Raw genomic sequence first — 16,563 nt, 5'->3', positions numbered from 1 at the left:
CTATTCAGCTTCACCATCACCTTCCCTTCACTGAGACAATCCGAAACCTGTTCATATTAAAGGACAGACAAGCCCACTCACTTGTCGATGTCCGACTCAGACTCGCCCTGACGCCCACCACCAGAATCCAAAACTGGAACTGGAACAGGAACAGAGCACGAGACTGAAAGATGCTCCTCTCTCCAGCTCGCTGCCTCCACGGTAGCCTGCCGAGCCTGGTCTGCTCTCTCACCTTCCTCAGCTTCTTCGTCGGCGTCTTGCTGTGGTACACCATCAACTCAGACAGAGGCTACCTGCATCCTCTCCTAACGCAGATAATCCCAGCGGGCCACTGCGCCTGCGAAACGGCCACGGTCTTCGAATGCAGCACGTGTTTGACCTGTTCACATCAAGATCTCGCTCTCACACTCTCGCCGGCGAAAGCCTCGAACGAAACTGAAACCGAAATTGAACCGGAAAGCGAACCAGAAATCTGGGAATTCGGGTACGCGCGCGACGGACAGAATGCGGGGCTTGATCGGAGTCAGTGCGATGCTGCGTTTCCGGGGCTTTTTGAGGATGTCAGTCGTGCGGGGATATACTGGATAAGTCAAGGCGGATTGTCGATTGATGAGCTAGATGCGATTTCACTGAAACCTGGCATGGGACGGGCGAGGATCGCGAGGGGAGAACTATACGTTCTAGCAACGCGCGCGCGCAACGAAGACCATCGCAGGAAAATCGTCGCTGCGCTGAGCGCCATGCATCGAGCACTCGTGTCCGATCCCTCCCGCGGAAGCAACACAGCGACAACGACACCGCCCCAACGCGACATCGAATTCGTCTTCTCAGTCGAAGACAAACTCTCCGACATCGCGGGGTATCACTCTTCGCTCCCCATCTGGACCCTCGCCCGCACAGCAGACGAAGAAGCAGCGTGGCTAATGCCGGACTTCGGCTACTGGGCGTGGAACCACAAGCATGCGGAGATAGGGCCGTACGATGAGATCGTTGAGCAGGCTGCGGCGTATGATGCTCTCCCCTGGGCCGAGAAACAGCGCCAGCTGGTATGGCGCGGGAAGCCGAGTTTCGCGCCGAAGCTGAGACGCGCTCTTATGGATGCCACGAGGGAGAAGGATTGGGCGGATGTTCAGCCTGTGGATTGGCACCGCAAGGAGAATGTTCTCAGGATGGAGGAGCACTGCAGGTATATGTTCATTGCACATGTCGAAGGTAAGTCGTCGCACCATTCAGTCTCCTCATCTCTCTCACCCCCTGCATTCCTAACCTGGCGTGTAACTGTGATGTGACGATCGTGGTCGCTAACCCAATGAATGAACGTGAACAGGCCGGTCGTACTCAGGCTCGCTCAAATACCGACAAGCCTGCCGCTCCGTCATCGTCGCACACCAACTGCAGTACATCCAGCATCACCACTACCTGCTCGTCCCCTCAGGCCCGCATCAGAATTACGTCGAGGTATCACGCGACTTCAGCGACCTTGCAGAACGAATCGAGCCGCTGCTGGACGATCCGCAGCGCGCTGAGCGCATTGCTGATAATAGCGTCAGGACGTTTCGCGAGCGGTATCTCACGCCTGCGGCAGAGGCTTGTTACTGGCGGGCGCTGTGGGATGGGTATGCTGCTGCTTATAACAGTTCGCTGGCTGGACCTGGGACGGGGAGGGGGTTAGAGACGGGGACAGGGAGAGGGACAGGAAGAGGGCGGGGCCTTCGATATGAATCATTTATTTTGCATTCAAGCGAGGATATGCTCGGTTTTGATTTTGGTTCTGGGAAATAATAATAATAGATTATAGAGACCATAATGCTCAGAGTAAAACTTCATGACTTGTGATATCATTAGTAATGTGTACCCCCCAGTGGACTCTCCCCAGCCGCCTCTCCCCAATTTCTCTTCTTTCCTTCGCTCTCAGCTCCAGCTCACTCACCGATCGATCAGATCGCCTCCACCGCTAATGCACCGACAGAGCAACTATTGACGTCGCTCAGCCAGCCAGCATCAGCTCAGAGCACCCCCAGCGCAGAATCTGCAGCCACGCCCCACGCGCCCGGCTGTCACTCGCCAGCGCGCGTCGCTCATCTGGCCAAGGACGCGGACGAACCCATGATCTGTGCGACGATCAGCTTGGCTGGCCAATCGATACGAGCTCCAAAATGTCTGAAGATATCATCGGCGTGCGCGAGGGAGGCCGGGCGAATCAGTGACCATGCATTTCTGAGCTGTCTTGAGCTTGCTAGGTCACGACTGAGCCGACTGACCGAGGTGTCCCTCATTCAATGCGTTGCCTTTGCTGGCGAGCCTCGTCGATGTTGTGATTTTGCCCGTGGTTTAAAACCTGTCTGCTCGCTGGTTGAGCTTGAAGCTTGAAAAGCTTCCCCGGTTTTGATCCAGACTTTTGCGTTGAGCTTTCCACGGTTCCTCTTCATCCTTATTATACCCATTTGTTTTGTCTCTTTATTTTGTTTACGTTCAATATGCCCACACCAATTCCCCAACCAAAGGGCCTACCCATCGTGGGCAACCTCTTCTCGCTCGACTCCAAAAACCCCTGGGGATCGTTCAACAAACTGGCGGCCGCGCACCGCCCAATCTTCAAAATCAGCATTCTCGGCCACAACATTGTCTTTGTGACTTCGGCTGCGCTGCTCGAAGAAATCTGCGACGAGACGAGGTTCCGGAAATGCGTTACAGGTCCGATCGTGGAGATTCGCGCTGCGGTGCACGACTCTCTGTTCACGGCTTACCATAGCGAGAATGAGATTTGGGGGATTGCGCATCGCATTATGAAGCCGCTTGTGTCGCCGGAGGCTGTCGAGGGGATTTTTGCTGATATTCGCGAGACGACGGGCGATTTAATTAAGAAGTGGACTGCGTCGTCGAAGCAGCGCGTAAACGTCACGAATGACCTCGACCGAAACAACCACGAGGCCAATATGCTTGCCTTCTTCCACCAAAATATTTCCATCATGAACGGTAACGAGCCGGCCGTTATCGCAGCGAACCAAAACGCAACCACCGAGGCAATGAAGCGCAGCAGCCGCCCGAAGTTCCTCACCTGGCTGCTCGGCCACCAGAAGCGCTACGATGCCGACATCAAAATCATGCGCGACTACGGCGCCGAAATCGTCCGCAAGCGACGTGAAGAAGACCCCTCCGGCTCCGGACCAAAGGACATGCTCCACGCACTCCTCCACGGCGTCGACCCCGAGACGGGCAAGAAGCTATCGGAAAGCCAAGTCCTCGACGAAATCATCAACATCTTCATCGGCTCCGCAACAACACCCAACCTCCTCTCCTTCGGCCTGTACTACCTTGCCAACAACCCCAGCGTGATCATCCAAGCCCGCGAGGAACTCGACTCCGTCGTCGGCAACGGTCCCTTCGAACACCACCACCTCAAGCAAATCCCCTACACCGAGGCCGTCCTCCGCGAAACGCTCCGCCTCTCCGCTACCGCGCCAGGCTTCAACATCGAGCCGATCCCGTCACCAGGCAACGAGCCCGTCCTGCTTGCGGGCGGCGAATACGAGATCCCCCGCTCCCAACCCCTCATCGCTCTCTTGACCCACGTCAACCGCGACCCCGCCATCTTCGAAGACCCCGAGTCCTTCAATCCCTCTCGCATGGTCGGCGAGAAATACGACGCCCTCCCCTCTGGTGTAAAGAAGGGCTTTGGCAACGGCAAGCGCCAGTGTTTCGGCACGCGGTATGCGTGGGAGTGGTCTCTTCTTGTCCTGGCGAATTTAATCAAGGACGTGGACTTTGAGCTCGCGGATAAGAGCTACAAGGTTGGGAACGACGGCGTCAATTACAACGGCGCGTTTAGTACCCGCCCCCTGGGGTTCTTCCTTCTTGTTAGTCCCAGGCAGAAGTGACTATCTGTGCCCGAGGTTAAGCTTGAGTTGGGGGATTTGGGGGGGAGTTCGTTGAGGTTGGTTCCTTAACTTGGCAGTTCTTGATGGATGGCTTTTAGTGCGATGGGCAGGAAGACGGTCAAGCGGGCAGGATGGTGAGATAGGTAGTGAATTGGCAGACAGTGATGTGTGTAGTCATGCGATGCAATGCGATGCAACGATGGATCTGATGATCAACAGATGGGTAATGGTAATAGTTAACTATTATGGGTATCTACCAAATCTCTCCCTCTAAGAGCCTGAGGAAGGCATGGATGAACATGTATTCGCGTCTTCCAGTCTTAATGACGAGGCGCTGCTGTACATTGAGTCGAAGGGGCCGGCTACGAGACGAGTCCTTTTTCTTTCGTGTCATTGGTAGAGGCAGAATGATGATTAATTTTGTAAAGATATAAAGCTATCATGCAAAAGAAGGGTGAACACTCTTCTTATCCTCAAAATACATGCCCATCTCCAATTCTTCTCCAGCTAGCAGCGACGCTTTTGCTCAAGTCGTAGGAAGGGTATAGGTCGTACTAATGTGCCATGATTGGACGGCACATTGGAACCATATTTCTTAGGCATGACAAGACATATGCCCGGATCGAGCCATAGGCTTATATTTATATTCATATACTCCTGTATGATGGTTTCAAAACAGTCCATGTTCTGGAAATCTTGATTTACCTGATTTGATCTTGGTGTTGTTACGTGCTGTAATAAGGAAACGATATATCTCGACAGCCCTGTAACTCCGCGACTTCCAGTGGTTTCATCTAGCTTAGATAGACTGTTACTGACCTGAGAATTCTGGGCAGCTATGTGGAAAACTACTACCCTCTTCTAGTACCTTCCAGCCCAAGTGAAGACGGCGACGATGACCAGGACTGACAAGTGGCGGAAGGACTGATCAGCTTCCACATGGATCTAGTTGGTCAGTGACCATGAATCAGGTCTAATAACGGTCTAGATCTCTGACCTGCAGCCTCGGGAGAATAATATAAAGAAAGCTGGAGGCAGACCAGTTCCATTTAGCTAGCTGCATCCGGGCACCTGCCTCAACATGCGTACTTACTAGTACATGGTCTCTTCTTTGTCTATGTGGCATCGAGGCTCGAGCTCTTTGTTTTGGGTGGTAAAGGTTGATCTTGTTTATAGAGCTGATCCCCGGCCGTCAATAAAGCTGACAACCAAGGATGCACGGTGTAAGGTGTACCCAGTGTCAAGCCAAGGTACGATATTACCATCAGACCCAGGCCGCCCTCTTTATGTGTCAATTCCGAGTATCCATATATAGGCTTCGAACGCTTCACTTTGAGGAAATAGCGTTCTACCCTAGAGACCTTTTACTTTGAATGGAAAATACGACATCTCGCCGGCGGGTAAGGGGAGGCGAGGCGAGCCCGCTCAATAGATTCACGACGAAAGATTGTAGATTTTTTTTCTTTATGCAAGGTTACAGGTACACTGCAGGTGGCCAACGCACTACTCCATTGCAGAAAAGCGATGTCGTGCTGGAGGGCCACTGTGAAGCGTCTGGCACTGCTCTTGTCGGAGCGGAGCGCTGTCGTTATAAATAGAAATCCATGAGATGGGATTCTGGCCCTGAAAGAAGAAAAAGAATAAATGGAAGTTTCACCCAGGAACTTAACCTCCTGGTAGGACAGAGAGGATCTTATTGGCATAGCATAGCAAAGACAAGACATTCAATGTATAAACGCAATGTATGCGATGCAATTAAGTATCAACATTATCAACAACATAAGAGTCGACAATAGCGTCTAAACGATGGTATGGGTATCATAGACTGATCGATCACCCCATTCCTCCAACCCAGCCAAGTCCTCAGTCTCTGCAGTGTTCCGCAGTGGCTATGGGCATCGTAACCTTACCCATCATATATAGCCATATCAAACCAGACATTATATAACGACCGTCCACCTCAACTACCCTAACCAACCCATATCCCACCCCATCCTGATCCATCATCTGACCAGATTAGACAGTAGGCCATCCATCCGCCCACTGCAACACATTAAACCCAAACTGGTACTGGCTGACCGCAATGCCGATATCCGGGTTCGCGTAGTGGTAGTAGAGCGTCCAGCCGCGCTGGCTATCCTCGAAGACGCCCTGCCCGCCGGGGCCAAAGACTTTGCCGTGCGAGGCGAGAAGTGTTGTGCCGCCGTTGCCGTCGAGGCAGGAGACGCTGTCGCGGTCGACCTACAAGCATAAACCATTAGCATGTTGTCAACGTTATTGTAGGGGTTAGAGGGGCCAGAAACATACAAACCCACCAGTCCCACTCTGACTCCGACAAACATTAATGCGGTACTCATCCCCGGGCGCCGGATAATTCGTATCATATCCATTCGCCTGCCCACTAGAAAAAGTAAGGTAATACCAACCCCTTCGATAAAAGATGAAACCCGCCTCAATCGCATGCTGACCGCTCGAGTTGTACGCAATCTGAGTCGCCGCCGCCCCGTTCGCAAGACCTATCGGTCCCGCGAGCGGGACCTGGTGAATGCCATTCCAGTAGGAGCCGAAAGTAAGGATCGGACTGCCGCCGATAGAGGCCCAGTTTGCGTCGATGGCGTTGTAGGGTCCGCCTTCTTCTGTGCGGAAGATGCCGCCGTGGTCGGTCCATGAGCCCTGTGTGAGATTTGGCGAGGATGCGACGCCGATTACGCTGGCACGACTGCCGAGGGTTGAGATGGAGTAGTAGAGGTAGTAGAGCTCTGTGTCGGCTTGGTAATGCACGTCTGGGGCCTGTTATTGGTTAGTTCGTATGCTTTGCTTTTGCTATGTTTTGCTTTGTGCAATTCGGTTGGAAATGGAATGAGGGGGAAAAGGAAACCAAAGTTGAGGAAGCAAACTACATCAATATGCACATGCACATGCAGTGCAGATAGTAATGGAAACAGAAGCAGGACATGTGACAGGATCATGGGTTGGAATACGGGGTATGACAATCACAATGATCGCAGATCGTGCGGGGAGAAAGAAGGCCGGGTTGTCGGGTTGCGATTAGGGCTGGCTAGCCTCAACCGGAAATCTTGCCCAGCTCCATTTGAATTCGGACGAAGGATACGGCCAAGATTATAATAAGGAAGCTGAACCGGAACATGGAATCACTCACCCAAAGGTTCGTGCTCCCTGGGTGGTCAACGATCGATCCCCCAGGGAGAACCTCTCCCACGGCTTCCCACGGCCCCGTCAGGTCGTCCGAGGCGTGGATGTGAATGCCCCGGCCTGTCGAGAAGCGAAAGTATCGCCCGTCTGAGACGCGCTGCTGGAAGCCTGGGTCGTGACCCCAGCAGTCGCCGGTGCATTCGCCAGGATTGGTGAATTGCGCGAGAGATGCCCCCGCGAGGGATAGGGTGAGGGTCAGGAGGGTGCGGAGGTTCATGGCGTTGTAGACAGGGACAACGGCAAGTCAATCAGTCAAAGTCAATGCTCATATGAGGGAGAATTGAACGCAAGACTGAGTAGGACAAGGCAAGGATTTAAAGAAGAGAGACAAGTTAATCTGAGCAGGAATCTGACTGGAGAATGAAGTGAATGGAATGCGGAATGGGGTTACTTATAGGTACCTCCTCCAACGACAGAGGAACTAGGATGGATTTAGTCTACAGACCAGGATACCAGTCGCGTGTTGATGTCACGCAAGGGATTGTATAGCAGCGCCCAACTAGCAAAGCTTCCAGAACACAGTCGCAGCAGTCTCGCTCTCCCAATGCAAGGTGCAAGGATGGCAAGTGACGTGTCACGAGCCCGACGAATGGACATTTTGCTGCTTTCCCCAGGTGTAAACACTATAACAGAGCCAAAGCCAGTGCTCATGAAGATCAACTAATTATTGGCGATCGGCTGCGGCTGTCTTGGGCTCTTTGGAGCCTTGGTCTGTTCTTTGTCCATCACGCAGGGATGCCAGGATGGGCCTTACCGGGCTATGATGTCTTTGTTTACCAGGGGTCTGTCTCTCTCCATTTCTTTTTTCCTGCTGCTCCTCCGTACTATTCCTGCATCCAAGGCACTCACCAACTAATCACATCCGTCGCTGCTCTGGAGTGCCTGACTCCCTCCGACTCCCGACGTCACACCGCAGGCGCAGGCACCTCGACTCAGCACTCCTCAACCACCATTCTCCCTCTCAAGCTGTCATACGGGGTCGCGCAGCATGCATCCCAATTCCATCCTGAAGCAGCCTGATAGGTGCGCCAAGGCACCGACTGCCCGAATTGGCGGCTCGAGCAGGTCCAGTCACTGCCATGCACAGCCTGCCGATTTAGCTAATTAACCCTGTCAAGTCAAGGTCTTTCCTGGTACTCCGTAGTTACTCGTTACTAGTAATCATGACACTTTGACAGCTGTGCCCTGCAGTGCCTGCACAGGCATGGCTAACGAGCCCCCGTAGCTGGCGCCACGTTGCGCCGCTTTTCGTCTCGTCTTCTTGCCTGGCCTTGTCCTGTCCTGTCTTGTGGTATCGGGCCTACCGGTCGGAATTCGCTCATAGTAAGTCTGGTCTGCAAGGAGGGCCGCGAGAAGCTCGTCAGTAAGGCAGCTGATCGATCGAGTCGATGTAGCGGGGTAAAAGTCAACAGATGGAGCTCCTTCTGACTAGGGTTAGCCACGGCGCCATATCGAGACGATGGAATATCTCCGAGCGTGCAGCGGAGTCAGATGAGATAGATTACTCCATGTTACCAGTTGCTAGCGCAGATCACTTAACTGAGTTGAGGCTAGTATTCTGAAGCCTCCTTCAATGACCATTCGCTTGTATCGCGAAGATCAAGCAGCGAGCACACCATCCGGCACACGGTATGTACTTTCTACGGCTTCGGGCGGACGCGGGAAATATTGTAGGTGGTGAGTGCATTCTGCACGTGTAGTACGATAGAATTCAACATACTTGCTTCGCTAGTCTTCTTTGCAGTCGTCGACTCCTCACTCTTTTCTCACGATGCAGTATGCACAGACCCGCCTGGTTATGCTCACCGAGCTCACTCTCACGTTAGCTAACTATGACAACATAACAAACATAGCCTTGCTTGCCTTGCTGCAGTCAGCATGAAGCCCCCCCTTCCCACCCTCAAGGCTCAGTCAAGTCTAAAATCCTTCACCAACGCCCCGCTCACTCTATTCGCCGCCCGATCCCCAACAAGTAGCCTAAGCGATCTAAGGCTCGTGGCGGTGGCTCATTAGACTTACCCCACACTCTCGCGCGGCACATGGATGCGATGATCCATGATGGATGGGTGGCCTAGCCCGTGATCTTACTTTTAGCACTGACTCTTAGTTTGACGGTAGCAGGCCTGTGGTTCAATGAGGTCATGGCTTCGGCAGGGCTGTGGAGATGGTGCATTGCATGAGGCAGAGGCATGAGGTAGAGACACTCAGCTAGAGTGTCCACTGGAACCAGTAAGGGCCTATCATGTCGATTGCGATCGGGGATTCTCGCGATGTTGGTCGTTTGGAGTAGGTGGTCAGTCTCGCTCGCGTTATGGACTTGCAGTTGGAGATGGAATGGAGGCTACTCGGTACGGCTCCCGTCTGTACGAAGATTAATCAGTGGAGTAGTGGAGGCATAGACGGTATACCACACCGCGTGATGATTATTCAGGAGTAGCCTACAGATGCAGAGTATGGTGCGGTGAGGAGGAAGAGACGATAGGCACATACTCTATTCTCCGCTATATGCACCATTTACTCCTCGAGGAAGTAGCACGCCGAAGAAGCCCCGATTGCGTTCAATCTTCTTATTACTATTATTATCGTTATTATAATAACTATGAGCATAAGCCCAACATCCCATTATCCAACTCAAACCTATATTTTAGCTCAACTGCCTGCCTGAAAGAAACAAGTCTTAGGTCTTGAGCCTTTCGATGCCAACACATCGTCTTAGCCTCTTAGCTCCCTAGGCATTGGCCTCAGCTTGGCCAGCGGCGTTGTCCACGGCGATACACTGCCACCGTTAGCTTGAAATTCTTCTCCAATGAGCGCCCTAGAGGGTGAGAGGCTCAAGGGATCGATATATAGGCAGGTAGGCTGTAACGTACAGTGGTAGTGCCCTCGGGACAGCAAGCGATGATGTTCTTGCACACGGGGCCGTTGTCGGTGTGGTCAATGAGGGCTGCCATACGAACAACAATTAGCATGAGCATTAGCACGGGGTTAACAGACCAGATGTAGCCGCATGAGCAGTAGTAGCCGCATTAGCAAAGCACACCATCCCTCCACTCATAGACGTAGACGACGGTGATAGTGAGAGTAAACAATATGACACCCCCTCACCATCTCCATCACCATCTCACCCATGCCCATATCCATCCCCAAAAAAAAAAAAAAAAAAAAAAAAAGGAAAAGGACAAGAAAAGATAGTTAACATACCAAGAATCCCCAGCTCATCAATCAAACTCGCCTTGGCACAAGCACTGCCCGAGTTCCCCGAGAGGCTATTGAGGAGGCCATCCCCAAGCAGCCCGCTAAGCAGGCCGTCATTGTTGATCTCCTCAGCCGCATTGCAGCACGAGATGGAGCCGACGTCGCACTGGGAGCCCTCACCTTGCGCACGGAAGGCGGGAGAGTTGCTAAGCTTGGCTGTGGCTGCGGAGGAGGAGGGGAGGGCGAGGGTCGCGGTTGCGAGGGAGAGGGTTAGGATAGTTGGGAGGTTGAAGTGCATTTTGGAGTTTGGGTTGGGTTGGCTTTGTTTGGTTGAGGATTGCTGAGGTTGAGATAGGATATTGATATTCTTGATGCTGTTGATCCGCTTGATGGATTGATGTTGGGAGGTACGGCTGGGGGTTTATATAACCCGAAGAGCTCTATACAATTCCTCCAACTGAGCGTATAATAACCGAATTTGCCATCCAAGCACCAAACTACAACTTTATGATACTACATCCTGTCGTATACAGACCGAACCAGAGAAAGTCATGCCAGCCACCCGGCTCTGTGCCATGGTTGATGCTCTAGGAGTTGCTGAAAACAATCAAACTTTTAGTGAGCCAGGGTTCACTGGACTGTGCCTCTAGGCACGCCAAGCTAAAATGATGGCGACTTGATATATGCTGTCTCGGGTTAACCAATATCGCCCCTGCGGGACGTTAGATAGACCTATTGCGAAGGAGGTATCGGATCGGTCATCGGTCATCCAGGGCTCATTAATGATACCTCTAGCTACGCCAAGTTAGTATGATCATGATGACGGCTTACTATGTGTTTCTTGCACTAGTTGGACAATTATCCAAGGATTGAACGATTGGAATGAGAAGGCTAGATGGGCCTATTGGAGGAAGCATCGGATCGGTGACCAGGGCACGTTGACGGTACCTCTAGGTACGCCAGGTGGGATGATGACGACTTGATTTGATGAACCTTTGACTCCCGCGGAGTATTGCTTACGGGAAAAGCTCAAAGATAAGGTTCTTGGGTAGGATGAATGGGATACCATCAGCCGTTGAATTTGAGTCTATCAGAAGAGTAGGCATACTTGAGACCATTTACCCCAGCTGGGTACATCTTATAGAATCTAGACATACCCTGTTCTCCAAGTGGCTGCGTCTCGGAGCGCCTCGCCTGCTCAAGCAAATAAAAATCATAGCATTCCAACCCCAGACTGACTGGCCGGAACGGGAAGACTACACCACGGTTCGACGATTACTGGCCCACAACGCCAATGAAACTGTCAAGGACCCAAAGCTAATATTCACCAGCGCAAGAACCACCATAGTGAGCTCATGCGTGAGCTGAGTATTTGTGCCAGTAGGCTGGTTTATTCTGGGGTATAGCAGTGGGTGATGGTATTACCTAGGTCAACGCCGCGCCGACAGAACATATTAAACTCAAAGTACCAGCTCAACAAGGAGAAGAGCCTGAGAATCTGGGAGGCCTTAGAAGGCCCCAATACTACTAGGGACAGAGAAAGATAGATACAGTCCTCAGGTCCAGAATCGATGTCGTCACTACTGAGTCTCAAAGTTACACGATCGTATAGAGACTTGATCAAGGTTCACCTCAAGCACATCGAGCCAAGACAAGTACAGTAGATAAAGCGATGCCAATGTTAATGCAACCCTCCCACCGCGGGAAAAGAATCCGTCGATCCGCCAGGGATCCGGTAGGGTCGGCGCTGGCAGTAACTAAATTCTCGAGCCTAGACTACTTGCCACATTCCTCGGATGCACCTTGGCTGAATTCCTGAGTAGCCAGGTCTAGGCTTTAAGGAATTGGGTTGGATGACTTGAATATTTTTTCGGTCATCTCGGGAATTGGGTTGGATGACTTGAATATTTTTTCGGTCATCTCGGAAATTTTTTTTAGAGAGTAGGAGTTTGCACTTGGACATGGAATTGATCCTGTTTGTGCTCGAATGTACAGGTGCTAGAAGAACGCAACACAGAATATCGATAGCACGATGCCAAACCCCACGTCGATTCGAACATTCCAGGCTCGATATTGTAAAGAACGAGTGTGCAACGCGATACTAAACATGATTCTATTCGAAATCGTACATATTCAATGGCCCTACCTAATCTCTTCTCTACGACAGCCGTCTCAACTCCACACAACGACCCGAGCAACTTTATTCAGGACCAAATTGTCCGCCTCCAGCTGCGCGCCAACAAAGAGGTACGTTGCTGTCTATGTATGGTATGCAGTCAGGTAAACTATACATACTGAAGCAGTAACAGAAGTTAATCTGTCCAGACTGGTTAACCCACCTGAAAACATTGATACGTCTCGTTGAAGCTTGACGAGCTCAGTATTGGAATTGGGACGTAGTGGTGGAGATGAGCATTTCCTAGCCACAGGTATGGGGTATTCTAGGCTTTATTCAGATGTACGAGTGAACGGGCGAGCCCGGGTTTCTTGCAACAACAAGGGATCTGGCGGACTATTTTATCAACCATTTGCCTGACAACGGTGTCCCATATTGGGACTTTGATGCACCGGTGGATGAGTCGTGCCCGAGGGATACATCTGCCGGGATGGTCGCTTGCTGTGGCTTAGCGCTGCTCTACCAAGTGCTGGAAAATACGGATGAAGTAGCAGCACAATCTTATCTGAACAGTGCCCTAAGGATCCTGAATGGGACAGTCTCCAAGTTCATGACGCCCTCGCCGGCGGATTTTGCGATCGACACGTCGGAGACGGACATTAGCAGGCATCCGGAAGCAGAGCAAGAGACACAACCTGGACGACTTACTGTTTCCTTGAAATCCCCTTTCAATGGCAGCGGTAGCAGCTTGGATGTACTGAATTTACCCGAGACAATACTTAACGCAGCAACAATATGCAATTATGAATTTGCGACTAGACGGTGGGCGGATCATGGCCTTGTTTACGCAGACTATCACTTTCTTTTGTTCGGCAATATGCTATTAGAGATGGGGATAGTGAAGGTCAGATAGTATTCGCTTTAGGTGTATGCGTTAGTGAGATGCAAGGGCTTATCCTCTATCACCAGGCGACAAGATGGACTCAATGGACTGCGAGTTATAACATGTTACATCCGTAAGAACATGTCGTGCTTGTGGTAGGCTCTAGGTGGAAGTCCCAGGCAGCCTAGCACCGTCAACGAAGCGTACATCGTCACCCAGTATTCGAAGATTTATTCGCTGACCCAGGTAACGCATTTCCATAGCCCACCGGTGCAGGTACATAGGATGAGTTCTCCCAATCGTTCGCCTTCCCCTGCCAGCTGGGAGTCAAATGACTGTGCGTGGCGTGGCCGAAATTAAATTGGTCAAAGTAAAAACTTCAAAGCTCTGCTGGAAAGAGAGTGGTAAGGGTGGAAATCCGAATGTGAGTGAGGGGTCCGAGGGGTAGTCTTGCAAATTGGACTGGGGCCCGATAACAGTCAAAGGCGCGGCGGGCGGATTGAGCAGCATGTCGTGGTCTACTCTCGCTGCTCCAACCCCGAGTTCATGCGCGTGGACTGGGGTAGGGCCAGCGTTATTATTGGATGGGGCGCGTATGGATTGAGTCTGGACAGTATGTGCGCTTGCTGTTTCTGAGGCGGATTCCGAGTAGACAGTTTGCCGGATGTCGAGGTTTCCGCCCCTCCTGGCCGATAATGTTGCGGTGGGCGAAGAGATACTTCCTCGGGCCTGGACGAGGCGCTTCGTAAAGACGGAGGCAAGGCTTTCTCTCTCTACACCCGTGCCGTTGCCGTCGCGCGAACCGGACCACCGGACTGAGATCTCAGCGAGGCTTGCAATGAGGGTGTCTAGTGCTGGATGAATCGACACTGCGCAGTACTGCGAATGAGTAAGGAGCATCCGACCGGCAACGAAGAGGCAAAAGGAGAATTGAGGGTTAGTGAGCATCGATGAGCAAGCGAGAAACTGCTGGCTGAAAGTGGCAATGTCCGACGCGGCTTGGAGGAGGATAATGGCGGTGTTGTGGGTAATGTGCGCCAGGGTTAAATTCGAGTCCATTATACCGTCTGCGTTGAGAGTCGAGACTTCGCGCCACCTAGAGGGGAGAAACAGTTTCCATCTGCTCGAGTTAGGGCTGAGGCTGTGCATACTGGACGAGCCGCAGATCAAGCTCCTTGAACCGCATCAACCATAGTTTGGGTTTCCTCGGCATTTCGCACATTGAGAGGTTGGTGAACGAAGAATGTCGAGACCAAGGATAATGACTCGGTGGCTTCAATGCAGTATGCAAACCCGCCGATTGAGTCTGTCTCCGTAGGGTCTACCGTAATGGGGCTGCTCTGCTTGCCGACAATGGTCTATTGGGAACCGCATCTGGGATACCAAAGTATGGAGCTCGAGTTTCTTCTTCGCGCTGCCACAGTGTGCCCTCACAAGGAAGACGACGCTTGACATCTACACCAGTGAGACTGATGTTCCAGCCCGTCGAGACGCTGCAGAAGCGGTCCATCAGAAAAGCAGTCCAGAACACGCGTCTGCGTTCCTCCGCTTCCTGGCAGCACGCTGATGGCTTGAGGAACGTGATTCGACGAATCAGTGTCTCTCCATGCTGATTCTTGCTGTAGAGATCGTCTTCCTCAACACCCAGCTGGAGATGTTCGACTGTTCGCGTCGTACTGCCGACGACGGACCAAGAGGATGGACCTACGACCGCGAGCACGGCATCAGTCACGCGGGCTAGAGGGTACGGACTGTGTCAAACGCAATAATAACCAGTGCTTGCAATTTCTCCACTGAGAATGACTTCATGCTGTGCAGCACGACTCTCTGCCGACATCTCTCAGCAACGCTTGCGTTCTCCTCGTCAGCAAGTCGAGAGTCCCGAACAAAGCGGATACCGGCAGCTATGATGGCATAGAGGATATAGATGGCTCTCATTCTACCATCACGAGACCTGATTAACATGGAGTATGGGTATCCAGTGGTGAAAATTGTCGAGATAGAAGTCAACAAGAGGATTCATCACATCCGACTCGACCATCTCGCTTGCCCTCATTGACTGGAACTCGTCGCCTGGTACTTCAATTGATTGTCTCTTCGTCGGTCGTGGGCTAACTCCCTCATACTCGTTCGCAGCTGCCATTTGCAAGAGCGAGCGCTTGATGGCTTCCTTCTGTCCATGGATATCGTTTGATCCCCCATTCGCCTCAGACTCGTAAGCACCATTGGGTAAACCTGGAAATACAGCACCAGAATGCAGTGCCTCCCACATTACCTCCTGCCCCAAAAAACATGTTCTCCAACGTCTCGAATCTGCGCGACAGACTATCCATTGCTCCCGCGCGAAAGCCAGGCTTCAGCTTGCGATCGTCGTAGATACATGTTGTGCCGAAGCGCACACACTGGGAGCAGGGTTGTTCTCGACTGCAACGAGCTTTCTTGCGGCGGCAAGACTGGCACGCTGGGATGTCATCATCGGACTTGAAGTCGGATTGGGCCTGAGATTGTTGCAGTGTCGGTTGCTGTTCAGCGGCAGTCCTACTGTTCCCTTTGCCACTCACCTCTTCAGGTCAGCTCGACAGACAGCTGAAGGATGGCAGACTGCAGAATCTCAATGGGCCTTTCTTCCAGAAACCCCGCACTCCAGGTTCTCCACAGAGACAAAGATTCTCCGCGTGGGGTGAGCAAGCTTCGCAATACTCGCCAAGTAACATCATCGTACGGAGTTTCTCTGGCCGGACAAATGATCGCCTCTCTGATCCCATTCACGTTAGAACGTCACCGGAGAGACCCCGGGCATTGTCCCGGCAGCCAATATTGGGCTGGAGTTGCCAAGGATCAAAGCAGTGGGCAATGCAGCGTTCATACAAGGCGAGATTGTTTGCCTGCAGGGTCCGCGCATTGACAAACAAGAACAGATCAATATTTCCGGCCCATACCTCCTGAAGTGTTGTTGAGGAAGCTGCCACTTAGCTCCTATCGGTGGTAGGATCCGGTGTAGAGCACCAGAAAATGGCGTCTTCCTAGGTAAGCTCAGAAGAAAAGGAAGGTACTTTGGATGTGGAGGTACCTAGACACCTCTCTTTTTCAGGGGTGTTTGGCAGCATTCACCTGTCAATACCGCTGTTAGGCTGTTATCTTGAGTTTAGTAACCATGTCATCCTGCACCCAAGTCAGGGGTCAATGGAGTACACAGGTCAGGTGCCGCTGCTCAGAAGCCGCAAGCCGGCCCCACCAGGCTTGGCATGAGCGGCGCGGCACCTCAGCTTTTAAATACC

General features: G+C 52.1%; 5 protein-coding genes across 5 annotated transcripts; 2 read left to right on the top strand and 3 right to left on the bottom strand.

Moving 5' to 3' along the window:
- Positions 1 to 170: 170 nt before the first annotated feature.
- Positions 171 to 2,207, top strand: BDV17DRAFT_293742 (uncharacterized protein; the record flags this gene model as incomplete). The annotated part of the gene is made up of 3 exons (XM_073762682.1): positions 171 to 1,212; positions 1,328 to 1,616; positions 1,970 to 2,207. The coding sequence occupies 3 exons, from the start codon at positions 171 to 173 to the stop codon at positions 2,205 to 2,207; spliced, it is 1,569 nt and encodes a 522-aa protein (XP_073612955.1).
- Positions 1,880 to 4,235, top strand: BDV17DRAFT_270116 (putative cytochrome P450). The gene has a single exon (XM_073758637.1). It carries the CDS (start codon positions 2,478 to 2,480, stop codon positions 3,876 to 3,878), a length of 1,401 nt encoding a protein of 466 aa, XP_073612954.1. The 5' UTR covers positions 1,880 to 2,477; the 3' UTR covers positions 3,879 to 4,235.
- A 1,366-nt stretch (positions 4,236 to 5,601) lies between these two features.
- On the bottom strand, positions 5,602 to 7,437 carry BDV17DRAFT_270114 (arabinan endo-1,5-alpha-L-arabinosidase). The gene is made up of 3 exons (XM_073758636.1): positions 7,039 to 7,437; positions 6,186 to 6,668; positions 5,602 to 6,119 (listed from the first exon to the last, which is right to left on the bottom strand). The coding sequence occupies exons 1-3, from the start codon at positions 7,306 to 7,308 to the stop codon at positions 5,895 to 5,897; spliced, it is 978 nt and encodes a 325-aa protein (XP_073612953.1). The 5' UTR covers positions 7,309 to 7,437; the 3' UTR covers positions 5,602 to 5,894.
- Positions 7,438 to 9,819: 2,382 nt separating this feature from the next.
- Positions 9,820 to 10,584, bottom strand: BDV17DRAFT_299835 (uncharacterized protein; the record flags this gene model as incomplete). Its single annotated transcript, XM_073763957.1, has 3 exons — positions 9,820 to 9,867; positions 9,962 to 10,035; positions 10,293 to 10,584. The coding sequence occupies 3 exons, from the start codon at positions 10,582 to 10,584 to the stop codon at positions 9,820 to 9,822; spliced, it is 414 nt and encodes a 137-aa protein (XP_073612952.1).
- Positions 10,585 to 13,612: 3,028 nt separating this feature from the next.
- Positions 13,613 to 16,002, bottom strand: BDV17DRAFT_283435 (putative C6 transcription factor; the record flags this gene model as incomplete). Its single annotated transcript, XM_073760359.1, has 9 exons — positions 13,613 to 14,164; positions 14,198 to 14,405; positions 14,437 to 14,490; positions 14,579 to 14,625; positions 14,655 to 14,989; positions 15,034 to 15,239; positions 15,346 to 15,520; positions 15,561 to 15,746; positions 15,870 to 16,002. The coding sequence occupies 9 exons, from the start codon at positions 16,000 to 16,002 to the stop codon at positions 13,613 to 13,615; spliced, it is 1,896 nt and encodes a 631-aa protein (XP_073612951.1).
- Positions 16,003 to 16,563: the final 561 nt, after the last annotated feature.

Source organism: Aspergillus undulatus (genome assembly GCF_047715775.1).
Source record: "Aspergillus undulatus strain CBS 261.88 unplaced genomic scaffold BDV17scaffold_45, whole genome shotgun sequence".
Classification (NCBI taxonomy): domain Eukaryota; kingdom Fungi; phylum Ascomycota; class Eurotiomycetes; order Eurotiales; family Aspergillaceae; genus Aspergillus; species Aspergillus undulatus.
This window is presented reverse-complemented; position numbering and strand designations above follow the sequence as displayed.

What these genes read in the sequence shown, in the direction of transcription:
- BDV17DRAFT_270116 (XM_073758637.1), top strand. Translation starts at nt 2,478, where the DNA reads ATGCCCACACCAATTCCCCAACCAAAGGGCCTACCCATCGTGGGCAAC.
- BDV17DRAFT_270114 (XM_073758636.1), bottom strand. Translation starts at nt 7,308, where the DNA reads ATGAACCTCCGCACCCTCCTGACCCTCACCCTATCCCTCGCGGGGGCA. An exon ending in CAGGGAGCACGAACCTTTGG is followed by an intron (nt 6,669 to 7,038) that starts GTGAGTGATTCC and finishes AACCAATAACAG; the next exon opens with GCCCCAGACGTGCATTACCA. An exon ending in AGAGTGGGACTGGTGGGTTT is followed by an intron (nt 6,120 to 6,185) that starts GTATGTTTCTGG and finishes TTATGCTTGTAG; the next exon opens with GTCGACCGCGACAGCGTCTC.